Genomic DNA, 27,391 nt, shown 5'->3' on the forward strand with positions numbered 1-27,391 from the left:
CAAAAGATTGTTACAGGACTAAAGAGAGTTCTCAGTGCTGATTTCACATGAAAATTACCTGGGGAGGTGATAAAATTGCTAATGCTAGATCCCAATCCCAGGGAATGTGAGTGTGGCCTTAAATGTGGTCATCAGAAATTTCCCAGATGATTTTAACTTGTAAGCTAGCGTTGAGAACCACTGAGCCAGGGAGAATGAAAATTTTTGTCAAATGTGAAATCACCTAGATGCTATGCATTAAACACCTACTTGCTAAGGATATGATAGGTCTAGAATGGCAGTGGCAAATGCCTCAGCAAATAATATCTATCCAGAGTTTTTAAGGTACAAATTTGATTTCAATCCTGCTCAGGAGAAAGTGAGTACTTCTATCCAAACACTTAGGAATAAAAGAGAACAGTAGTAAAATCCTATTTTATCTCCAGGATTTTCTCATGCTAGGGATGATGAGGAGCCCCTTCTAAGGCACAAATTAGTAATACAAGATTTGGCAGATTACTCCGTTAAAAACATACACAGGGGTGCCTGGGTGGCTCAGTGGGTTAAGGCCTCTGCCTTCGGCTCAGGTCATGATCCCAGGGTTCTGGGATCTAGCCCCACATCAGGCTCTCTGCTCCGCGGGGAGCCTGCTTCCTCCTCTCTCTCTGCCTGCCTCTCTGCCTAGTTGTGATTTCTTTCTGTCAAATAAACAAAATATTAAAAAAAAAATACACATAATAATTCAAACTCTGGGAAATGAGTCTTAGAATCTAATCTTCAATACAGAAAGTTTTACCATGTTCATAAAGCCATTATTTATAGTAGTTGTTAGTAGATTTCTTGAAATTATGATTTTGAGGAAATGATATTTCCTACTGAATACTGATTGGAGAGAATAAAAAATATTTTTGAATTGTTTTTAGTTAAAATATACAATGATTCAGAATTTAAGTTTGTACTGGGTAGCATGATTTGGCCGTAAAAAAGTTTTCATTCCTAATGTGTATTAAATATTGTTAAAGTGCTAAAAGTGATTGGTCCTTCAAGTGAGTTTTTTTAAAGATTTTTATTTATTTATTTGACAGAGAGAGAGCACAAGTGGGCAGAGAGGCAGGCAGAGAGGGAGGGGGAAGCAGGCTCCCTGCTGAGCAGAGAGCCAGATGCGGGGCTCGATCTCAGGTCCCAGGACCCTGAGATCGTGAACTGAGCTGAAGGCAGAGGCTTAACCCACTGAGCCACCTAGGCGCCCCTTAAGTGAGTTTTAGGAAAGAGCCCCAGCCCTTTCTGATGTAACAGGTGAGGAAAAGTCGGGGTATAACTACGGATTATTATCCATTTTACTTGGATTAGGACCCAGGGCCAGATTTAGACCTTTAGAAACCCTCAACACAAATGACCGTACTTGTACCCTCTCCTGTGTTGTTCAAAACAGTATTAAATCATAAAATAATTATAAGGAAGTCCAACAAAATTCAGATTTCCTCCCAAGCCACCTGGCAACATTTTTTGCAGGAGAGGGATGCAGGTAAGGACCTGTAAAATATTTTTAAGTTCTTCGAGAGCTTTCTCTGCGTTATTATACTATAAACCAGGTTTTCTCAACTTAGGTTCCTCATATAAACCACAGAAAGACTATTTTTTTATTTTCCTCTTAAGAATGGTACTCAAGGATGGGGCGCCTGGGTGGCTCAGTGGGTTAAAGCCTCTGCCTTCGGCTCAGGTCATGATCTCAGGGTCCTGGGATCGAGCCCCACATTGGGCTCTCTGCTCAGCGGGGAGCCTGCTTCCTCCTCTCTCTCTGCCTGCCCATCTGACTACTTGTGATCTCTCTCTCTCTGTGTCAAATAAATAAATAAAATATTTTTTTAAAAAAAGAATGGTACTCAAGGATAGTACACAAGTGGAACTATACATAGGAGATAATATACATAGGAGATAATTTATAATCGTGCATTCCTAAGTTATTAGGGCTTGACTCTTTCGTGAGTTTAGTTTGTCTATTAGTAATCTAGCTCTGCTGAGATCCCATCTCCCCTTCCTTCTTATCCCCTATAGGGGCCTTGGCCTTATGGGGATAGGACAAGTATACCAGTAGTTGAGAATAAGCAATACTGTATGAAGCAGCATCCTGTGGTAGTTAAGTGCACCAGTCCATAAGCCTGAGTGTCTGGTTCAGTCCTAGCTGTACCACTTACTACCTCTGTGACCTTAAACAGATGAACCTTCCTTTTCTTATAAAAGGAGAATAACAGTACTTACCAGGCACCATTATATTATTGAATTATTGCATTTCCTTTAAAGTGGCTAGAATGGTGCTTGGGATGTCCAAGAACCCGGTAAATGTTACTGTTTAACTCACATGAGAAGAATCTCTGGACCATAAATTGTGACCTGGACCACAGTTGTGTATGTGTTAGCAGGGCGGTGTCTCTACTATCTTAATATTCACTATTTTATTACAGTACCTTAAAGTGGCTTTTCCCTTTGTATTTGCCCTGTATTTTCTAAGGTTTTCAAAATGGGCAAATAACGTTTTTAGTAAAAGGGAAAAATGGAAACTGTCAATCTGGTGAATCTGATCCTCCCTAACTAATGCAGACCCAGAGTCAAGGCAAAAACAAATTAATCCAGGCTTCATACGTTGCCTTAACCCATTCTCTTCTGGAACTGCTATTCTTTATCAGCAATCTTGGATTAAGGCATAATACAAACTTTTAAAATGCATTTTATATTGCTTGGATCAGAAACAGAAGGGAGAATAAAGCCTTGGTCCATAAACAAAGAATAAGACCTATGGGGACGGAGGGAGGCCTGAGACTTTTCTAGAAAGTACATGTAAAGAAAGAAGAGAGGGCCTGGGGCTGAGCTCTTCATTCAACCCCTATTCTAGGACAAGTATCTTTAGAAAACATACCGTGGAAAGGACCAAAAAGTTCACTGACTGGAGAACTAACTACTGGTAAGATGACAGGGGAAACAGGCACTTTCACACATTGCAGAAAAGGGTGTAAATGACAGCAGTAATGCTGGCTCCTTTAGAAGGACCTTAGGAGAGAAAATTTTCTAACATTTCAGTTTTAGAAACAGTTGTGCTTCACCTGAGAAACTGACTTGTTTTATATTAAGGATTCTGAAGGGCATGTAATAAATCTCTCTATACATTTGGCTGCTTTAAAGTTCAGAGATAAATTCGTATCTCAAAAATAACAAACAGAAACATATGGCACATATTTTATGTATTAATTTCACTTCTGCTTTCATGTTATTTATTATTTTATGGGAGTATATGTAATTTTATATTTTGCTTTAATTAGTTCTATAAATTGCCTTAATAGGGTGTCCTATAAATAAAAAGTTCAGACATACATAAATAAAATGGCATGCTTTGAAAAAAATACAACAAAGGATCATTTTAAGGTATAAAATTCAGGTAAGATATAAAATTAACTCAGGGGAATCCGGTCAAAAGCCAAATAAAGCTGTATTTTTTATACTGTACAAAAGAAAATTTACATTCTCAATGTAACTAGATACATCTAGGGGAAAATTACACATCTCTCAAGAAACACAATATTTAACATCTTAGATATGTTTCTGCATTGCAGACTGATAATGAATTTTGTACATCTTTATTTACAATAAATTAAAATAGTTTTTATCTCTGGCAGATATTTACAAAGTCAACAAGGACTACATTTCACATTTCAACAATCAACAGCATTAACCAATTCAGTAAGACAGTTAAGATAATGGCTTACATGCACCAATAAATATGATCTTAAATGTGCGTTTTTTTTCTTCAGCTCTGAAAAAATGAACGTTTTCACTAGTCCTAGGTTGAAAGGACATCAGTCAATAGAAATCGTATTTTTCTCATGCCTATCCTATTTAAATATTCACCAGCACAATTCTGTGAATGCTTGGGATATTTATACCAAGCTGCAGGCTGATGCTGGTCTTTAAAAACAACCAAACAAAAGAAGAGCTGATCTATACATTCCATATCCTTTCATAAGCAAATATGTCAAAGTGGGATATCTCCTGTTTACTTGTCCGCTGTGACAGAGATCAGACTATATAATGCTCTAATAAAAACCCTTCAGAAGTTGTAGCTAAGAGCCAAATTATGAAAAAAATAGTGGGAAAATAATCCTTGCACCATAAAAATGGTTTCTCTTAACCAGTTACAATGAACGCAGAGTCAGCATAATTTTTAGAATGAGAATCAAAAAGATTCATTGAAAGTAGTTGAACTTATTACAAGTATTTATTCATTTTAAAATAGTTTTTAAGTAATCTCTACACCCAATGTGGGGCTTGAACTTACAACATACAAGAATCACATGCTCTAAGAACTGAGCCAGCCAGGCACCCCACAAATATTTTTATACAACATATGGAGCATTGAGCTTATCTCTCAATTCAGTCTGGATGATAAAAAAAAAAAAAAAAAAAACCAAAACCTACATTAGTGATTGTTAGCCAACCTGCCAATCTTCTCTTTCCAAGATAGCTGATCAATACATTCATTACTTTTTAACTACCACCTGATATGAACGAAAAAAAATCACAAATCACAAAAATCACAAAAAAAATGTTTGCAACATTAGTTGCATTTTGCTTCCCCAAAGAAATCATTACTTAATAGTTTAAGTAAATCCATTGTTCTTATTGGTCTATACATCTAAAAAAATGAGTACTTTAGCTGCAAAGAAAAAAAACACCCAGAGTGATCATGTACATAAGTTATGTAAAAACATACCATTTTAGCCAATATCACACTTACTGGAAATAACTGCCATTACTTAAAAGCTGCAGTTCCATAACTTTCCCCTCAATTTTATTTTTAAAAATCCATGATCTCATACATACAATATACCAATTTTAGAAGTTTCCCCCTCTTTTTAATTCAATACTGATGAGTAGAACCCTTAATTTGAGTTAAGGAGACCTGAAAATGTGCCGTAAGGAATAATATTTGGCCTTCTCAACTGGTACTTTAGCCGGAGGTGCAAAATGTTGACATAAGAAAACCTCAAATGGAATCTTGTAGGAACCGTATACCTATGTTGCAGAGCAAAGATTACAGTATTTATTCCCCCTAGGACTAGAAAGCAATCTTATGTTAAAGGGACCTCACTCTTTCGCAGTTAGGTACTTTAAAAATTATATTTGGTTGAGACATTTTCTTTGGTAAATTTTATAACCAACAAAGTTGTAAAGAATGTTCTCTGATACAATTAACACTGAGCTGTTGACACTCAAATACAGCAAACCAGTTTGATATCAATTCTGTAGTTGGGGATGGATTGTCCAATTAAGTTCATTTCTCTTTGAAAATAAAATAATTTCCTTATTGAACCTACCTCCAGATACACAATTATTTAAAAGAAAAAAAAAAAAGACTCCTATATATTGTGACACTTAACTCTTTTTTTTTTTTTTTTTTTTGGTTAAAAACCTATAAGCCTAATAGCATAATAGCAGACATCTGCATGTGCCTTAATTTGTAAACATTTTCTCAAGATCCAAAACAAAACATAGAGCCTGCATTTCTGTACGATGCTGCCACTTATTTCACATCATTCCCAGCTGTCTGCTAACTTCTATTCTGAACTGTTTGCTCTTGTGTGTATTTCTCATGTGACTAGTGGTTAAGAAATACTGAAGTGATTGAAGTTTCCAAAAGTCTGTAGTTGTGTGGACAGGTTGGGAAGGAATGTGCCTGTACGGGTAGGGAAGGCTTGGATAATGAGGGCTCCTCTAATTCTAATGGCAGGATCATCATACAGATTTCTGGCACCACCAAAAATCTAATATAGTTTAAGTGCACATTGGTTGATTTTATGAATTTATTTCCTATGTATATTCAGTGCCAATACAGTCTACCCGTTAGGTACACAATGCAGGTAATATTAAAATGTATGCCTTGTAGTATCAACATGACCACCTAGAAATGGAAAATTGTACCAATCTGGTGATTCATGATTTTATGAGCACTGTCAACAATTTTACACTGCATTCCATCTTATAATCTGCAAATATTCTAATTTTTGAGAGTTTATCAGTAACTTCTAGTAGGTTTTCAAATAACTTGTTTCTAGAAAGCACTTTAAAAAAATTAAAGCATTACAAATAAGTGTCTCAACCAACTTAGTGGTTTGAAACATGACAATAATCATTCAACTTGAAAGAAAGAAAGTTTCATATTCAGACTTTAACACAGCCATAGTATAGAAAAGTTGCTCTAAAATTCTTACAGGTTTTCTGACCACTGGTATGACCTACTAAACATTTTTAACCTGAAAAACAAATATATAACTGGAATACTGATTAAAATAAAAACTTACTTTGTAATCCAAGATCAAAAATGGAGAGCTCCTCCTTGCCAGTGTTTATATAAATAGTATAACTACCCCTAATGACAGATACTAATTTTTTTAATTTACAAATGAACATGCAGAGAATTAAATGAGACAACTGTCAACTGAAGTACTCAAAAATGGACCCACACAAACCTCACAAAGTGAGGTAGCAGAAAACACCTCACTTCATTAAAATAGTCACAAAAATAGTGCAAAAAAAAATCTGAAAGTTATTCTCAGTATTCCAGTGTCTAATAAATAGTTACAATTAATTTAAAGCTATTAAGTGGAATTTGAGAATATACATTGGAAATATTGAGCTTATATAGCTGAGACTACCCCATTTAAGACATTTTATATGGTATATACACTTTAAATGACATAATGGTCAGCATTCCATTTTGGAATCATAAGCTTCACACTATAAACCTTTATCAATCACATAAGGAAATATTGCTTGTATCTATTCTAAAGAACAAGTAACGTTCAATTTTTTTCAACATTAGAAATTAATGGAATAAAATTTATTTAATCTTTACTTTGCAATACTCCACTGTGCAACACAATTAACTTGCTACCCAGGTGACTGTGAAAGCTGGCTGATTCAATTACTTTAAAAATACCTAGAAACACTGATCAAAGCCATTTCTTTGGGTTTATTTTTGCATTTAAATAAATCCCCAGAAATATAATCAACTACAAAATGGCAGCATACAACTGCTATGTGGCAGAAAATAGTAAGGCATAAATTAGAATAAGAAAAATGTACCTATCCTTACATGTGTGGTATAGATACCTACATTTCTAACACTTCCCCATCTGTTCATTACTCTACATTTTTTCTGGATTAAGTACCTTTCTTAATGTGCTGTATTCACCAACTACTAGACCAGAACTGTAAAGAAACTGCAGAAATGGAGAGTGTTACATACCACATTTACCATAGTACGAGTACAGGGAGGCAGTGGGGTGTTAATATGCATTTGACGGGAGACAGGAGTTCTATTCTGGCTCTGCTTCTTAGTTATGTGATTTTGATCATGTCACAACCTTTTGAGCCTCAGTTTCCTGAGGACAGCTATTGGAGGAGGGAGCACTGGGCGACTAGCTAGATTATTTATAGGGTTTCATCTAGCACAAAAATTCTGACTCTATAATAAACAGGCACAGAAGAGTAATTGGGAGAATAAGAGTGGTGGCAAGGGTCAGGGTTTTAAATTATAACCACTTCCCCCTTCAGCTTCTCAAAATAGTTTTATATTTAAAAATCTTACTTCTAGGTTAGCTTTGCACACTTTACATTTTAGGTTGATTTCTAGTAACATAATTTAAAATTAATGTAATAGAGAAGAGTTACCAAAAGCTTCAGGTATTTTTCTATTTCTTAATTCAACCTGGCATAGAGGCATCAATCAAATTGATTTATTATAGAAAACAAGTATTTCCTCTGTAATAAGCTCTTCCATAGAGGGAAAGACCTTTTCTTATAGGTATAGAACAATAGGTTGTTAAAGAATAAAGTATGAATATTGCGACAAATATTTGTAATAGCTGTTAAAGATCTGAAAACTATTTTGAATAACAATAAATAATGCAAATGAATATTAAAAAGCCCTTTAAAAATTTGACTTATGGTTCACTGAACTAAATTTTGATGTATCTTACATAGGAAACCTGTTCTAAGACCCTGAATGCACAGTTTGAGCTAAATGAAATGTTACTTCATTAAGGCCAAATCAAATAACTTAAAAGAACAAAATGTTACAGGGTTATGAAACATTAATGGGTATGCATACCTACAAAATATGTACGTATATACACAGATAAATGATATCCTCTAAGTCGAAAGTTCTCCAAAACCAACTTTTCAGGTTTAAGATTTTTAACAAAACAAGAGAGATTTATTTTATTTATTACAGCTTTTGCTGTAATTTGGTATTATTTTAGGGAGTTTTTGTATGTGCTTTAACTAAATCATGTTAGATTTAGATGCCAATAAACGCACAACTTGAATTCAAAACAACCTGCCAGCCTCCTAAGTAAACCAGGCATTTCTGCCATAAAATGAATGACCTCCAGCCATGGCCAAGCTCTTACCCCTTGGTAAGAACAATGCTCTTTTCTTTTCCTACCTGAAACTTTGCTTTTCTCAGTATGTTAGAGATCTCTAGACCTCATTTATTTTGGCTGCTTTCAAACTCATCTATCTGACATCCCTTAAATTAAAAGGGACATCTAACATATGTTTTTGTGATATATACATATACACACCATGCACACGCACACATGCGCGCGCACACACACACACACACACACACACTCCAATACATTTCTACTTATAAACTTTTCACTTTATCCCAAACTTTGGCAATATTGTAGTAGTAGTACTAGTTGTACTAGTTCAGGTTCTAGTTTTCCATTTTCTAAGAGCTGAAAAGTGTTACAGACCACCAAATTCAAATAAGCATCTCATTGTTCTTAAAAAGATTCTCAAGAAAATCCCCTCCAAAACAAACCAAAACAAACCCTCTTACAATAAAATAAGAGGAGGAGAGGGGAGGTTCTTCATGTGGAAAAAAACAAGAGGCATTTTTCTGGTTATTTTATTTATCAAAATCTACTGTAATTTTAATTGATAGAGATAATATTTTAAACTTTGTTAATTAGGAGAATACTTGCTTTCTATAAATTCAGTATATTTTTCTTTCACAATAATAAAATAAAAAATGTCTAAATGTACAAAGCGCTGATACCTCTGATGTATTTTGTGGAAGGATAACGTATAGCAGTTCAAGTCACAAAATGATTTTCAAAAACTGATATATTTTCTTTTTTTCAATCAAGCATTAGAGCCTGAGACACAAAAGAACTTATAATGAAATCTTACCCAACCAAATCAGAACTAAAAAAAAAATTTTTTTACTAGTAATGCATTTTTGTAGCCTCTTAGCACAGTTACCAAATGCTACTTACATACATTCAACATCTAGCTTACTGGCATGATTTCAAAGTTTTATAAAAATGAGAAACTTCTGCAGATATATGATTAGAAGGTACACAAATTGCATTACATTAAACACAAAGGCAGTGTGGTCCTTGTAGGAGAAATCAAGTCAGTACCCCCTGGTAGAAATGTTCTAAAAAAGTGTGTCACGTTGAAGCATCAGTGTTTTCAGCCAATTATCTGTCCCTGATGTGTTTCCTTGGAGTATATGATCTATCAGGACTTCAGGTTTCTTAACCCAAAATATCTGACTGAATTTAGGTACATCTAGAAAGCAGCTGAAAGGGTTTCTCCAATAGTCTGACATTACAGAAAGTGGGTTGAGAAATCCCTCTCTTTACCTGAAGACGTACTTGTACTACTTCAGTCATCATCAGCTCACAAAGGAAAAGAAAAAAAACCTATCAAAACTTCCCCTCACACACACAGTCCCACACAAGCTAAACAAAAACCACCCCCTCCCCCCCCCCCGCCACAAAACCCCAGCACCAAAGTGTCAATCATTCCTGGGAAATAGAACATGCCCCTTGGATTCTCTGATTTGTTAGTTGTTCAAACTTTAAGGACAGAAATGACCTATGTCCTTGAGGGGAGGAGGGAAGACATGTTAATAATGACTGTAGAGCCATTGAGAAAGTGCATTATCAATTACACAAACAACTTTGAGCCCTGCCCTCCAAAGGAGGGGGCTACAACTTGATTTAAATGCCTCAGTAATTGAACATTTGTGTCTTCGAAATAAAGGAGATGGGGGGGGGAGAACCACCCACATTTTAATGAAAAAGTGCAGCAGTCTACCACCTTTCCCCATGCTTCTCAAGAAAATGATTGCACAGACTCAGAGAAATCCAAAGTCATAGCAGAATCTCTGAGGCACTCCTGGTTAAAAGAGAAAAAAATATGATCCAGTAATCTCCATAATTCTATAGATTATGAGAACAAACCCGTTTTGTTTTTTTTTTTTTAAACGAAAGCCAAAGAATCATTTCATAGGGATCATATACACCATTTCCTCTAACATATCCTCAGTCTCACAGTGTTGAAATGGGACCGATCAGCCTACGATGGATTGCACATCACCCAAGAAAGGAAGGCATGGAAAATGCATACATTTTATACTGCTTCACAAACGCATTTACAAGGAATAAGGTGAAGAGAAGATAAAGGAGGAAAAAGAAAACCTTATTGCTGTTTCCATACAAAATACAGTATGAAGATACCTAAACTAAATCAGATCTGATTATGATGACCAATATTTTCACAATGTGGGATGAAGTGTCTTCTTATACACTGAAATGTTCAGTTTAAAGGGTAAGCAGAAAGATGAGAGAGGATGTCAGAACTACACCTGGGATATTAGCTGCATATTGAAACTTGGGGATCGAGACTGCTTGGTTAAGGGGGCTCCTGGGCTGAGGAGCTCTTTACCTTCTCCAGCTTGACCTAGCCGGTCTTCCTGTAGACTGATAGTTGAGTACCGATTAACCTTGTTAGCTGCTAAATTAGTAACTCCCTCAGTGCCAACCCCAATGCTGGTACTTGCTTGACTGCCATTCACATAGTCAAATGATTTGCTTGAGGAAGCACTGGCTGTCCGGATTAGACTTAGACTATTGGTTTTTGGCACCACCTGGCCAGCAGGCAAGCTCAGGTGTTTCTTCATCGGTGTCAGCTCGATCGAATCTACACTAAGATCAGCTGGTTGCTGTACATACTGCCTGCGAATGACTGCATCTCGAGGGCTCTCACTGGATTTGTTGACAGAAGCTGTTTCTTTATCCTTAGCTGAACGCCCCGTTGCTACTTTCCTTAAGCTTCCCCTCTGAGAAGAGGAGGATGGTCTGGTCCCAAATGGCTGACTGCTGAGGGAAGCCCCTGATGAAAATCCTTCATCTGCATCATTTAGGTTTACGGACTCTTCTCCATTTACACCCTCAGCACCTAAAAAACAAATCAGACAGACTCAGCAGTAGCTAAATTAAAAAAGAAGGAACTGTGAATAAAAACTCAACTGACCTTATCTCTTGGGTAATCTTCGCTATAGTTTGGCAAAGGCCCTGTTGTCAATGCTTCTCCTAAATAACTTAGGGGAAGAAAGCTTAATCTACACAGAATCCTAGTATGTTATTCACTGTGTTCGTTCAGCTTTAATTAGTCCAGCTTTTGTAAGACTACCCACAAACGAACTTAGTATCGCTATATTTAGGCATATCAAACAACTTTAGGTGAAGTACAATTCGTTACAAAATCTTTATAATATACCCTTGTCTATTTGAGGTGACCATATTTATTTAAAAAAAATCAAAAATTTTCCTCATATCTTCCTTTGCCCACCACAAAAAAGACCATACAAAAGAAACGTCCTTCTGACTCAGTCACCCAGAATAATGCCAAACTCATTATTATCCCTACAAGCCAAACCCTTTTCAAGGATAGTACAATTTTACATTTACTCAACAACCAAGTGCTTCCATATGGCTTAAAAACCTTTAACATGGAATTACTAGATTTTCTAACTCAAAAAACTGTACATCGCTTCTAGTAATTTCATACTTATATTTTGTCTTTTGGAGATATCTACTCAACTTGTTTCCATTTTTTCATGACCAATTAATGTGAAGAAAATATCTGATTATCAGAGAGTAACTAGCAGGGATAGTTAAGAAGAGTTTTTACTTTCTATATTATGCAGCTGTAATAATTTGGATTTTTCATCTTGAGAAGCATTATTGTCATGATCACAAAATACAATGGTGTCCCATTACATTTTATGCAGAAACTACAGTTAATGAAATAATCCTTATCTTGGGATTTTTGTTAGAAGGGGAGAAGCATATCTAATACATTCAATTTGGGTTTTCCAGAAAGCCTAATTCTCTTATCGAAAGTATGATCAACACTCTCTTGGAAAGTAATACACTTGCTTTTTTCAAAATGGATAGCAGTTCACTATATTATGTATGTTTGCCAGACAGCAAGAAAATTTAATCTGAATCCATACACAGATATCAATATTACAGATAAGGTAAAATATTAGGAAAGAATTCTAAACAAATATTACTTTGAGATACAGGTTATCTAAGTAAAATATACATAAAATATTTAAACACAATCTTTATTTAACATAGTACCTGGAAAAATAAAAATATTTTCTTATATGGATTAGTTATTTCCTTCCTTTGAAAGAACAAAATAGGCTATCTTTAAAGCAAAAGGCATGTTATTTTATCCAGCAGTTTAAAATCTTCAACCATCATGCAAAGCCATATGAAAATGCAGCCGACACCACTTCTCTCAACCCCTTCTTCGAAACAGTATATAATGTAACTCAAAATGAAACTCTAAATTATATTTACATGTTATCATCTTAGCAATTTACTCACAGTTACTATAAAGAACTCAGAAATGCCCAAGAAAAGATATTCACTGATTCACAACTGGCATGAGTAACAGAAAACTGGAGTGAACAGAAATGTATCATCAGATATATTATCTATACACACTGAGGAAAGGAGACTGAGAGACTTAGTGCTAGCGTCTAAATCTTGCCTCATGCAGGTCTGATGCCCAAGCAGTATGGCCATAAAAGAGATGATAGTAACATAAAAGCCACCATGCAAAAGAACCTACTGATATTTTATACACTCAGAAATGTTGTTTCAATACAGTGGAATACTGACTATACTTTAATCACAGGCATTGTCCTCAGTTTAGCAATAATTTTAAATCCTAAAAGTCACAAATAAAACGTGACTAGACCATCAGGATAAGGGCAGGTGATAGGCGTATAGCCTCCCTTCAATTTCAACATATAACAAATATAACTTTAATTGTAAACTGATTTAAAACCATCATACTAGAAAATTCTTTTAAAAGGCCAAATATTAATGCCAATACAAAAGCTCCAGCTGACTTCAGAATCGCTAAAACTTTTCACAGGTTTTAGTAATTTCCTACCATTTAAAAAACCTCAAGAAATAAAAAGGTAATTATGTCTTACAACTTTTTTCCTTTCTAATTTTCTCCCTGGGTGATACTACTACTCATGATCTATAGGGAAGATAACAAAAAAGGATCTTTAATGAACTTACTTTCATTCTTTCTTTTTAAAGATTTGAAAGAGAAAGTGTGTGAGTGGAGGGAGAGGCAAAAGGAGAGAGATAAGCAGACTCCTCACGAAATGGGAAGCCTGATATAGAGCTCGTTCTCAGGACCTTGAGATCATGAGCTGAGCCAAAATTAGGAGCCAGATGCTCACCCGACTGAGCCACCGTGCACCCCTGTAGTGAACTTTTCTATTCAGTCTGCCTTTCCTTATAAATTTAGCTCCTATTAATATTGATTCAATGATACAATTAATCCAGATTAAAAGTAAAATTAATTTTTGAGAAATTTCAAACACACTGAAAGAAATTACTCCTTCTTCCTTGTGGTGATACCCCACCTTCACAAACTGAAATTTTTATGAGTAATAGGAGATATTAAAATATGGTATTTTAATATTAAATTCGATATTTTACTTTTTTTTTTTTTTAAGGATTTTATTAAGTGATTTCTATACCCAATGCGGGGCTTGAACTCACAACCCCAAGATCAAGAGTTACATGGCCAGCCGGGCACCCCTTAATAGGATATTTTAAAAGAACTACTATTTTGGTTCCTTTTTCAAACTATGTAACTTTTGATGAATTGGAAGAAATGTTTCAACCTAATCCCACACTCTAGAATTTTATCAAGTCTTAATTATCATAACATAGTACTACATTTAGCACAAATAATCCAACATTCTAATAATGGTAGTGGATATAGCAAGAGGCTCATTTAGTCATCAGGAATGTTGAGAAACAGGCTTTTGTTCAATTTAGGCCAACTCTGGGTTTGGCATCTATTCACATACCTATTTTTATGCCTTCTGACTACCTCAGAGAAAGACAGAAAATGAAAAAGGGAAGGTTACATCTTTCACAGGATCTTGTAAAACAGCATCAACTCCTTTGCGTCCCTAGATCATGCACATGCAACACTGTTAAATGAAGTTAAGGTCAATGGGGGCAAATGGGCAAGGGAACAGACGGTAGATTTAGATTCTTACTGAGCATGCTCAAATTTCCAGTGCAGCAAAAGTAAGATACTTCCTTAAGGTGGAAGGTAACTGCTTCATGTATGTTTGGTCTTATGTAAAAATATATAACCTATTTTTAAACTATTGGCTATATTTTATTAATTAGTATGAAGTTTCCATAGTAGCAATACATTAAATAATGAAAAACCATTAGGCCACAGTTCGCTCTTTCACAAAGTCAACTCCTATGGGCATCCCATGTAAAACAGCAAATAGTTTTCTATTGAAGAGAAGTATTCTTTTACAGATGGTGGTGGTGATGGTGGTGGTAGTGATTTGGGAGTAAAAAAAAAATTCTCATTTTGAGATACCTACATTGTAGAAACAAGGATCTACTAGGATACCTGAACTCTAATATATTTCAATTCTGTTTGAGAGCTGTAGAAAACAATCATTATTTACAATAAATGACAAAATGTAGTGTGGACCAGTATAGCACATTTACAGAGGGAAGAAGCTAGTAGTTCATTAGTCAGACCCAAGTAACTTGACCCACAGATTATATAAAGTGATAAATACTGGTTTACTCTGTCAAAGAAGTAAGAAATTCTTGTTAACTGACCAACTTGGAATTAGAAGTAAATCAGCCAGCTCCTCGTTAATCCAATTTCTCAAAGATAATGTATTTATGTTTTAAAACTTTCTTCATGTATTTTAAAGGAAATTATTATATAATCGAAATCAATTTATATTGACTAAAGGCTCATGTCCATTGGGTGCATTTTTCCTTTCCTAATGTTAGAATAAACATGCTCAGTAATGAAAAAATCCCAAGCATTTGCAGACCTTTTGGAGACAGGCCTCTGCCTTGTTAGTAGCCATGCCAAGCTGTTCTTTGATTACACAGAATGCAGACTCCAGGCCAGCACAAATGGTAACGAAAGATCGTATTTGACCTGGCGCTAGGCATATGGGGAGGTGTGCTTTGCAAGGAGGAGCTAATACACCCTGGGATAGTGGAAACACACACTAGAATGAAAAGATGTTCTGCTTGGGGATAGAGAGCCAGGATCCTTCTCCAGCAACTGCCTCACTGACTTCTGCCTCCTCATCTCTGTCCTACCCTCTGTTGTGGCTGCTGCTGAGTTGGGCTCCGGTGAGCCGTGCTCAGGGGTCCTGCGCACCAGCACCTCCCCCTCTTGAACACGTTTGATCCCTAGGTCAGTGGAGCCGTGTTGGATCGGGGAGCCAGGAATACTCGAGTCAGCCTCGTTTGAGAAGTCAAAGCCATCTGGGATTCAACATATAAAATTTTAGTGCTTTTGTGCTGCTCTATTCTTTTCTGAGCATTTTGACCCAGGCAGATAAGAGAATGTATATATGGATATGATAAAAACACAAACACTATTTATATAGTTACATGTGTGTGCACAGCATGCACACACATAAGGCGGCAGATGAACAATGTGAGGTTCGCAAATGAATAGCACAGGAAAATAGGGATCATTAAAGTGGCAATTAATAGATCTTAGGCAAGACAGCTTGACTATTCAAGTACCATATGCCTATGAAATACTGCTGGATTCAGCACCTCCAAAAAAAGGAAAAGCAAAGATAAAGATCGAAAATATAATAATCAACTCTTTTATAGATGGCTTATATTTCACCATTGGTTTGGTCAGTTACATAATTTTTTCCCACAGTGCTCATACATGCACCTTTTTTCCCATTATGATAAAGGCTTAAAGAAATTTCTTCCCTATTCTTATTCCTAGTTCAAAAAAAGACAAAAATTAACTTGATCTTATTTTTTGTTTTAACATTCCCAGAGCAGTCTAAATAACATTTTTCTACTTTATTTAAAAAAAAAGTATCTGTATCAAAATAAATTCAGGCATTTAAACACATTTCTAGCACTATATTTAAAAATTAAATTTTACTTTAATTATATAGAATACTAAATATCATGTGTTAACCTAGTTTATAAAAACAGTGATAAATTTGCTAGAATCCATGAATGGGCCATAGGAATTTTATACTCACCTTCTCTCCTCCATCTATGACGACGGATTGAAGCTGTTGTAATCGCAGTCCGAGAAATCCTCGGCACTGTTGGAGTGACTTCCACTTTAAGTACCTTCTGGCCTTCTTGTGAAGAATCAGGAGCATCAAATGGTAATGAGTTCTTCATGGCATTGGCAACCTAAAATATAATATAAAATCTATACATATTTACACCAAATATATAATTTATGCTTTACACTTCACGTTTCCATAATTTTTTGAGTATGTATACAAAATGATACTATAAAATATAAAAGTACACAATGTGTTAGAAAGTAGGTACCTCCATTGTTCCTTTGTTTTTGTTTTTTATTGGGGGGAAATGGGCAGGGAGAGAGAGAATCTTAAGCAGGTTCCATGCCCAGCATGTGAGCTAGACACAGGGCTCAATCCTACAACCCTGATGTCCTGAACCAAAATCAAGAATTGGACATTTAATCAAGTGAGCTTAATCAAGTGAGCCACCCCCACACCCCTGTTCTGTATTCTTTCAGGCAGGCTTTTAAAATAAGAATTTACTTTTAAAATTTGAGTTATATACCCCACAGATTCCTTACACTTGTTCACTTTCAAAGAGAGAAGGCATTCTGAGGCGCCTGGGTGGCTCAGTGGTTAAAGCCTCTGCTTTCAGCTCAGGTCATGATCCCAGGGTTCTGGGATCGAGCCCCACAACGGGCTCTCTGCTCAGCAGGGAGCCTGCTTCCCCCTCTCTCTCTGCCTGCCTCTCTGCCTACTTGTGATCTCTGTCAAATAAATAAATAAAATCTTCAAAGAGAAAAGGCATTCCAAAGAAAGAAAAATTGTCTAACCTCTGAACCCTGTTAAAGAAAATTTAGAAGTTTCTGATTCTTCAAATGAAATATAACATGCAAAATTTTATTTCTCTTAAAAAAAAAATTAGCCTTCTTTCCACTCCTTTGTTTCCAAAAGGAGAAATTTTCCCTGAACATGTCTGGGATTTTGCTTTCTGCTCCCTCCACAAAAAAGGAAAATATCTGGCTGGAAAGTAACTATCATCAACTGATGCATGTTTCTTAATTGGGCAGTGTTAATCTAGCAAAGATCTTGAGTTGGAGAACTTTCTTCTTTCCTCTCCACATGGAAAGGACAAGTAAAATGCAGCAACCTGGACAAGTATGCCAGCTCTGCCAACTCAAACTTCTCCAGAGGGCTGTTCCAACATACAGACCAAGAGGTGGGGAGGTAAGTCTTTCAATTTAGCTTTCATCAAGAATAAAGATGAAGCCTATTTCTCTACCTGCCAACTATTTTAGCTGTTATCACCTGCTCTAGACTTTAAGAAAGGAGTGTTGTTTGTTAGCAAATTATTGTAAATGCTACCTCAATAAATTAATAGTTAAAGTATAAAAAATAATAAAAAGAAAATGGCTTTAAAACTTGTACTCCTGGGGACGCCTGTGTGGCACAGTCAATTAAGCCACTGCCTTTGGCTCAGGTCATGATCCCAGAGTCCTGGGATTGAGTCCTGCCATCAGGCTCCTTGCTCACTGGGGAGCCTGCTTCTCTCTCTGCCTCTGCCTGCCACTCTGCCTGCTTGTGCTTGTTCTCTCTCTCTCTGACAAATAAAATCTTTAAAACAAAACAAAACAAAAAAAACCTTGTACTCTTGGGGCACCTGGGTGACATACTTGGTTGAGTGCCCAACTCTTGGTTTCAGCTCAGGTCACAATCTCACAGCTCTGCACTCAGCAGAGTGTGCCTGAAAATCCATCTCCCTCTCCCTCTGACCCTCCCGCTTGTGCTCTCTCTAAAATAAGTGAATAAATCTTAAAAAAAAAGTGTAAACTAACATAATTGCAATTAAAATCTAGAAATAAACTTAATTTAAAAATTGTACTCTTAAAAGTTTACAAATGAGAAAACATAAATATTCTTAAAATACCATTATTATACTATAAAAACCTTAGAAAATACAAAACTTACAAAGAAAAACCATCCAGAGTTGAACCACCTAGATAACCGTAAGCATTTCTATGTTGCTTCTGTCTTGTCCAGGTTAAAAAATAGTTGTAAACTGCTTGACCACGTAACATAAGCTAGCATTGTTCTTTAGTACAAAATTTTTGAATATATAATTTCATCAAGTAAACATAATCATTCTCTGCTGTGAAACACCTTTTGTTTTGATTCCTCTGCAATTAGACTAATGTTGTGCTTATAATACATTTAAAAAAATTTAAAGTAGTTTTCTGGGATGTGTTGCTAGACATGGGATGGCAGGTTAAAGAAAAAAAACACATTACTGAACTACTTCTGCAAAGGAATGTTCAGAGTTGTGTTATACTGCTACTGGTAATAGAAAGATTTTTTTAGAAATATATTTATTTTATGGAAGAGTACAAAATCTTTTTATTTAGAACAAAATATTAATTGGCTTTCTTGTCATGCCTATTGAGAATTTTTTTCTCGGTTTGTGCAATACATATTAATTTTTTTTTAAATATTTTATTTATTTATGTGACAGAGATCACAAGTAGGCAGAAAAGCAGGCAGAGAGAGAGGAGGAAGAGGCTCCCTGCAGAGCAGAGAGCCCGGTGCGGGGCTCGATCCCAGGACCCTGGGATCATGACCTGAGCCGAAGGCAGAGGCTTTAACCCACTGAGCCACCCAGGCGCCCCTGCATATTAATTTTGTTTTTAAAAAATCTGGAGGTTTAGGGCACCTGGGTTAGGCTTCTGCCTTTGGTTTAGGTCATGGTTTCAGGGTCCTGGGATCCAGCCCCCATCGAGCTCTCTGCTCAGCAGGGAGCCTGCTTCCCTCTCTCCCTGCCTCTGCCTACTTGTGATCTCTCTGTCAAATAAATAAATACAAAATCTTTTAAAAAAACAAAATAAAATATATTAAAAAACTGGAGTTCTAAAAAAAACAAACAAACTGCAAACTGGGGGTTTTGAATTTAGATACTGATGTGGTCAAAAAAAAGAGCCCAACCCTTTTTTGGTGACTTGTCCTATCACTTAAGCTTAGAAAATCCTTCCATCTTTAGAAATTTGAGTAAATGCTTCTAACCTTTTCCTCTTTCTTTTCTTAAAGGATTTTAAACATTTAATTCTTTAATTTATCTGAACTTTATTTTTATTTTTATATGTGGTAGTAGAGGATCTAAATCAATTTTGTTTTCTCTCCAATAGTTAACCACCTGTTATGGAATAAATCTTTCTCTCTCAATGATTTAGATTGCCTCGTATGTTATATACTGAATATTTTCACTCACTAGTGCCGCTTTCAGGCACAGGTATGTTTAATAAAGAATAAATATAATAACTCACCAACAGTGGTTGAGAAAAGAGTTCTAGCTGAGCTCTATAAATGATGTCATCAAGGACTTCTTGGCCAAGGTCCCACTGCCCATTATACCTGTGGAGAAGCCAACTGTTTATTATCTTTAGCAAATTTTTCTAATATTTAACAATAACGTTTTCATTGTTTCAAGCCCTACTATTTTGGTTCTAAAATGAGATTTTCCCACTAAGTTTTACATCATTTCATTTCTAAACTATCCCACTTTTGGTTACAAGAACAAAATGAAGAGGGGCACCCTGAGTGGCTGTTGGGTAACAGTTCAACTCTTGATCTCAGCTCAGGTCTTGATCTCAGGGTCATGAGTTCAAGTCCCAGCTGGGCTCCACACTGAGTGTGGAGCATACTTAAAAACAAACAAACAAAAAAACCGCACACACAAAAAACAACAAAGTGAAGATTTCAAATACTAATGTTTAAAATCGTTTACAAATGTCTCTTCACAAACTAGTTTTTATCATGTGTTGATATTCTGGGTAATCTACTTAAATGCATTCATGAAAACTTGGGTTATGAACTATGTATAAAGACAGTTTTCCAGAAAGAAAGCCTGGCCAATTTCCAGACTCCAATTTATTGACTAGTTATATTTTGGCTATTTTAAAAAGTACTAAAAGGAATATGAACAATTATAGACAAACAGACTGGACAAGGTAGAGGAAGGATAAATTCCTAGAAACCATACAACCTACCAGGACTGAATCATGAAGAAATAGAAAATCTGAATGGACCAATTACTGGTAAGGAAACTGAAGCACTGATCAAAAACCTACCAACAAACAGAAGTCCAGAAGACTAGAAGGCTTCACAGGTGAATTCTACCAACATTTAAAGAAGAATTGGTTCCAATCCTTCTCAAACTCTTCCAAACAACAGAAGAGGAGGGAATACTTCCACATTCATTTTTCAAGGTCAGCATTATCCTGATACCAAACCAGACAAGAACACTACAAGAAAATAAAATTATAGGCCAATATCCCTGGTGAACAGATGCAAAATCCTCAACAAAATCAAATTCAACAATACTTTAAAGGGATTATACACGATGATCAAGTGGGATTTACCCTTGGGTGCAAGTATGGTTCAAAATCTGCAATTCAATCAACATGACACACCATTTTAACAAAATGAAGGATAAAAAGCATGTATCTCAGCAGATGAAAAAAACATTTTTTACAAAATTCAACATCTATTCATGATAAAAACTCAGTGAAGTGGGTGTAGAGGGGACATATCTTGACATAATAAAGGTCATATATGACAAGCCCACAGCTAACAACATACTCAATGGTGAAAACCTGAAAGGTTCTCTAAGATCAGGAACAAGACAAGGATGCCTACTCTCCCAATTCTAAAAATTCAACATAGTACTAGAAATTCCAGCCAGAGCAAATAAGGCCAAAGGGGCAGGGGGGAAAGGCACCAAAATCAGAATAGAAAAGAGTAAAACTTTCTCTATTTGCAGATAATATGATATTTACAGGAAACCCTAACAATGTCACTAAAAAACTATTAGAACTCATACATACAGTAAAGTTGCAGAACAGAAAAACCAATACACAAAAATCCGTGGCATTTCTATACACTAATAGTAAACTATTAGAAAGAGAAATTAAGAAAAAAATTCCATTCACAATTGCATTAAAATAACACCGAGGAATAAATTTCAACAAGAAAATGAAAGATCATGTACTGTACACCAGACATTTTCATAAAGACACTGATGAGAGAAATAGAAAAACACACAAATAAATGGAAAGAGACTCTGTACTCATGGACTGGAAGAATTAATAACGTTAAAATGTCCATACTACCCAAAGCAATATACAGATTCACTGTAACCCCCATCAAAATTCCAATGGTATTTTCCACAGCAATAGAAATAATCTTAAAATTTGTATGGAACCACATAAGACCCCGAATAACGAAAATAATCTTGAAAAGAAAGAACACAGTTGGAGGCATCACGTTTCCTGATCTTGAACTATATTACAAAGCTATAGTATCAAAATAGGATAGTACTGACATATAAAACACAGGTAGATCAGATGGAACAGAAGCCAAGAAATAAACCCACACATACATGGTCAGTGAATTTACAACAAAGAAGCCAAGATTATACATCCAGGAAAGGAGAGTCTCTTCAATAAATGGTACTGGGAAACTGAACAGCTACATACAAAAGAATGAAACTGGACCCCTATTTTACATCATACACAAAGATCAACCTAATATGGATTAAAAACCTAAATGTGACACCTGAAACCATAAAACTCTTAAAAAGAATCACAGGCAGTAACTTCTCAGACACCAGCCTCAGCAACACTCTCCTATGACTCTCCTCAGGCAATACAACTTAACATTTAAAAAAATAATCTGATTAAAAAATGGGCAGAGGACCCAAATAGACATTTTCCAAAGAGCACATACAGATGGCTAACAAGTACATGAAAACGTAGTTGACATTACTAATCATCAAGAAAATGCAAAGCAAAACCACGATGAGGTATGATCTCATACCCGTAAGAATGGCTTTTATCAAAAAGACAAGAAATAGGGGCGTCTGGGTGGCTCAGTGGATTAAGCTGCTGCCTTCGGCTCGGGTCACGATCTCAGGGTCCTGGGATCGAGCCCCGCATCGGGCTCTCTGCTCAGCAGGGAGCCTGCTTCCTCCTCTCTCTCTGTCTGCCTACTTGTGATCTCTCTCTGTCAAATAAATAAATAAAATCTTTAAAAAAAAAAAAAAAAGACAAGAAATAAGTGATGCCCACGACGTGGAGAGAGGAAATCCTGTGCACTACTGGTGAAAATGTAAATTGGTATAGACAGGATGGCAAACAATATGGAGGCCCCTCAAAAAATTAAAAATGAAACTACTGGGGGCGCCTGGGTGGCTCAGTGGGTTAAGGCCTCTGCCTTCGGCTCGGGTCATGATCCCAGGGTCCTGGGATCGAGCCCCACATCGGGCTCTCTGCTCTGCGGACAGCCTGCTTCCTCCTCTCTCTCTCTCTGCCTGCCTCTCTGCCTACTTGTGATCTCTGTCTGTCAAATAAATAAATAAATAAATAAAATCTTTAAAAAAAAAAAAATGAAACTACTGTATGATCTAGCAATTCCACTTCTGGTATACATCCAAAGGAAACAAAATCACTAACTCTAAAAGATCTGTAGTCCATTCCTTGCAGCATTATTTATAGTAACCAAGATATGGAAACAACTTAAGTGTTCACTGACAGATCAATGGATGAAGAAAATATATTGTGTACAAACACACATGAGTATTATTCAACCACAAAAAAGAAAGAAATCCTGCCATCTGCAACAACATCGACAGATCTCGAGGGCATTATGCTAAGTATAGTAGGTCAAACAGAAAGACAAATACTATCAGAACTCACGTATATGTGAAATTTGAAAGAAAAAAACCCCAAAATCACAGATACAGAAAACAGACTGGTGGCTCCCAGAGGTGGGGGTGGTATAAAGAGTGCAAGTGGTGAAAAGGTCCAAACTTCAGTTGTAAGATAAATCAGTCTAGGGACGTAATATACAGTATGGTGACTAGAGTTAACCATACTGTACTGTATATTTGAAGTTGCTAAGAGTAGATTTTAAAAAGTTCTCAGGATATCTGGGTGTCTCAGTAGGTTAAGCATCTGCCTTCGGCTCAGGTGACGGTTCCAGGGTCCTGGGATCAAGTCCTGCATCAAGCTCCTTGCTCAACAGGGAGCCTACTTCTCCCCTGCTTGTGCTCTCTCTCTGACAAATGAATTAAAAAATAATCTTAAAAAGTTCTCATTACGGGGTGCCTGGGTGGCTCAGTGGGTTAAAGCCTCTGTCTTCGGCTCAGCTCATGATCCCAGGGTTCTGGGATCAAGCCCCACATCAGGCTCTCTGCTCTGCAGGGAGCCTGCTTCCCTTCCTCTCTGTGCCTGCCTTGCTGCCTACTTGTGATCTCTATGTGTCAAATAAACAAATAAAATCTTAAAAAAAGTTCTCATCACAAGAAAAAATTTTTTAACTATACATAGTGATGGATCCTAATTAAACTTATTGTGGTGATCACTTCACAATATAAAATTATCTAATCATTATATTGTACACCCCAAATTAACAGTCTTATATGTCAATTGTATCTCAATTCAAAAATTGTTTTTAATCATCATCATACTGCTTTCAAATAACAAGTATATATTCATTAAAAAAATACTAAAAGGAATTCATATTGGAAAAAGAAGATAACAGGTCCACCATGGAACAAGATTCAGTGTTGTGCAGCTGATAAGGAAAAAGAGAAACAGTAAGTTTCCAAACATTACAAGAATTCACTCAGCTTCATAGTCTATCTACTTACATGGCATAATAAACCCCTGTGAGAAGTTGCACCATGAATTCAGGATCCAATACTATTCGACCACAGAGTTCTTTCCAGTGTTTTTCGTGTTGCCGTGGAAACCCACTCACACAAACCCTAGGAAAATACAGCATTTGCCATGTGTAATTTCCTGATTCATTAAACATTTTTCCTTTCATAAATTCATTCATTCAGTTATTCATTGACTACCTGCTTATGCACCGGTCACTGTCCTGGGCCTAGGCATATAGTTATCAACAGGCAAAAAGATAAAAATAAAATCTGTGCCCTCACAAAGTATACACTCTAAAGACCTGTTTCAATAAAAGCAATAATTTTTCTCAAATAGCTGTGTCTGTTATCTTTCTCCCTCTTAAAAAATGTATAACTTTTATACATCCCAAATTTCATCAGGATGAATGAGTGGGAGATACAGAAATCTCAAAACAAATAAAGGGACATTTAAAAATACCCAGGTGCCCCTCTGGAAATTTTTTTAAAATCTCAATTTACGGGGCACTTGGATGGCTCAATGGGTTAAAGCCTCTGCCTTCAGTTCAGGTCATGATCCCGGCGTCCTGGGATTGAGCCCCACATCGGGCTCTCTGCTCAGCGGGGAGCCTGCTTCCCCCCTCTCTCTGCCTGCCTCTCTGCCTACTTGTGATCTCTATCTGTCAAATAAATAAATAAATAAAATTAAGATCTAATTTACATATATATTTTTGTAGCAGAAATAGACAATGAAAAGATCAATAAAAGACTTGTAAGCATAGGGGCATCTGGCTGGCACAGTCAGTAGACCATGTGACTCTTGATCCTAGGGTTTTGAGTTCAATCTACATGTTGGATGTGGAGTCTACTTAAAAACAACACCAACCGAACCAAACCAACCAAAAAACCCACCAAAAAACCCCAAAGGTACAAAATAAAACCTACAACAATGGTTAAATTGAAGAAAAAAAAAAAAGACTTGTAAAGCCTAATACAGCATTAAGATAAAATGTGAGTAAAGTGGTACGGAATTCAATTTCAAGGAGAAAAAGAAATAATATAATGTCAGACTATTCAAAGCCTGTCCACCTATTCCTCATATGGATGATGGTTGGTTTTTACATTATACACATTTAAAATACTAGCAATTATTTTATTATGTCGATCTTTACATACTAGCAATCATACCATTTGCAACTATTTAAGATAAAATGAAAAATTTAAATATTAACTTAAAATGTGTGAGAGCTACACAGATTTTTAAAATTCTTTATGGGATATATGAACAAAAGTGGGAGGATCACTAAACTCTATCATCATTTTTCCTATTAAGAAAATCTGTTTTTAAAAGTCTATTAAGTGCCACAAAAATTATAGATTTGGCAGGTTTTGTTTTAATGAATCAACAATAGTCCCTTATAGACCTAACTGTAGATAGGCAATAAGTGCTTAAATAGTGTACTCTCTTGATAACAGTAACCAGGTTAGAGACAAAAATTTTGTTAGTCATTAATCATGTTATTACAGGCAAGTGAAAATAATACAGCTATTTTAAGAGAATCAATAAAATCAAACTTTCAGCTAATTAAATTGGCTTTTCCCCAATTAGCAAAAATAGTTTTATTATAAATAGGACCATACTCTCTTCCCAGTTAACACAATAGCATGAACTTGAACAAAGCACTTAGGGGTGGACAATCTCCTAGGGTGGCCATGAATCCCTATGATCCCTCTGTCCTGGTATTCATACCTTGTATATCCCCTAGTATTGAGTATGGGTGGGAACTGTGACTTGCTTCCAGCCAGAATATGGCAAACATAATGGGATTTCCATGACTACATGTACATGATTATATGATTATGTTATATAACAAGACTGTACTGCCAGGTCTTACTGAAGTCATCGTAGGTTGCCTGTGCTCGAAGACAAAAAACTGAGGCTGACCTTCAGCAGACAGCCATCCTACAACTAAAAGAACTGAATTCTATTAACAAAAGCATATACACACCTCAATTGAGCCTCAGATAAAACTGCACTTCTCACTGACATCTTAACCACAGCTTTCTAATACCCTAAGCAGAGGACCCAGCTAATGCATGCCTAGACTCCTCACCCACAGAAACTGTGGAAATAATAAATACGCGCTATTTGAGTTGCTAAGTTCATGGTATGTGGCAACTTGTTATGAGGCAATAGGAAACTAATACAGCATTTGACCTTTTTTGAGGGGCTCAGTTTCCTTAAGTAAAAATCAACGGGACGATCAACAGATAAATGGATAAAGAAGATGTGGTATATATATACAATGGAATACTATGCAGCCATCCAAAGAAATGAAATCTTGCCATTTGCAACAACGTGGAAGGGACTAGAGGGTATTATGCTAAGCGAAATAAGTCAATCAGAGAAAGACAATTATCATATGATCTCTCTGATATGAGGAATTTGAGAGGCAGGGCAGGGGCTCCTGGGTGGTAAGGAGGGATAAAATCAAACAAGATTGGATCGGGAGGGAGACAAACCATAAGAGACTCTTAAACCCACAAAACAAACTGAGGGTTGCCGGCGGGTGGTCGGGTAGGGATAGGGTGGCTTGGTTATGGACACTGAGGAGGGCATGTGCTGTGAAATGTGTAAACCTGATGATTCACAGACCTGTACCCCTGCAGCAAATAATATATTATATGTTAATTAAAAAAAAACCAATTGACGGAATGAACTAAGGGTTCCTTCTATAACTGAAATTCTCTAACTCAAATGCTACTCTGACTCCAAACTAATTTATATTACTTAACTTTTTTTTTTCCTATAGTGGATGTTTACTTTTCAGCTCAGCTTAGCTCTGTCCAAATTATTAGAAATTCTGATTTAGGAATGATTAGAACACACAAATACAAATGAGACATACAGATAATTGGTGCTATTGCTAATCTTATCCAGAGCATTGTTATTTGTGAAATCTATAAATGAAAAAATTCACATTCCTTTAGACTTTCTCCATATATGGAACTATGTATTCAAAACACTCCCAAGTGATTTATAAAACTTGGCATATAGGCAGTGATTAGGTATATCACTCAACCACCCTAAACTTAAAACATCTTGGATTGATGTTCAGCTAAAAAATACTTTTTTAATGCTGAAATATTTTCAAAAGTCATGATACATGAGGGATGAAAGGATTCCTATAGGAATGTAAGCTTCCAGAGTTTTATTTACTGTTACATCACAACAAATTAGAACACTTAAC

At 36.1% G+C, this 27,391-nt stretch overlaps 1 protein-coding gene across 13 annotated transcripts in view; it reads right to left on the reverse strand.

Annotated features, from left to right (window-relative positions):
- Positions 1-3,439: 3,439 nt before the first annotated feature.
- FAM126B (family with sequence similarity 126 member B) overlaps positions 3,440-27,391 on the reverse strand; it is a 75,808-nt gene continuing 51,856 nt past the window's right edge. For 12 of the 13 annotated variants that reach the window (XM_046018289.1, XM_046018285.1, XM_046018284.1 and 9 more), the window contains 5 exons: positions 24,150-24,266; positions 19,765-19,852; positions 16,454-16,613; positions 15,534-15,701; positions 3,440-11,289 (listed from right to left, as the gene is read on the reverse strand). In XM_046018289.1, coding sequence (XP_045874245.1) covers positions 10,691-11,289; positions 15,534-15,701; positions 16,454-16,613; positions 19,765-19,852; positions 24,150-24,266 — 1,132 coding nt within the window. In that variant the 3' untranslated portion in view covers positions 3,440-10,690. The remainder of the gene's footprint in view (positions 11,290-15,533; positions 15,702-16,453; positions 16,614-19,764; positions 19,853-24,149; positions 24,267-27,391) is intronic. The other variant, XM_046018292.1, reaches the window with a different exon arrangement.

Source organism: Meles meles, chromosome 9, assembly GCF_922984935.1.
Source record: "Meles meles chromosome 9, mMelMel3.1 paternal haplotype, whole genome shotgun sequence".
Taxonomy (NCBI): domain Eukaryota; kingdom Metazoa; phylum Chordata; class Mammalia; order Carnivora; family Mustelidae; genus Meles; species Meles meles.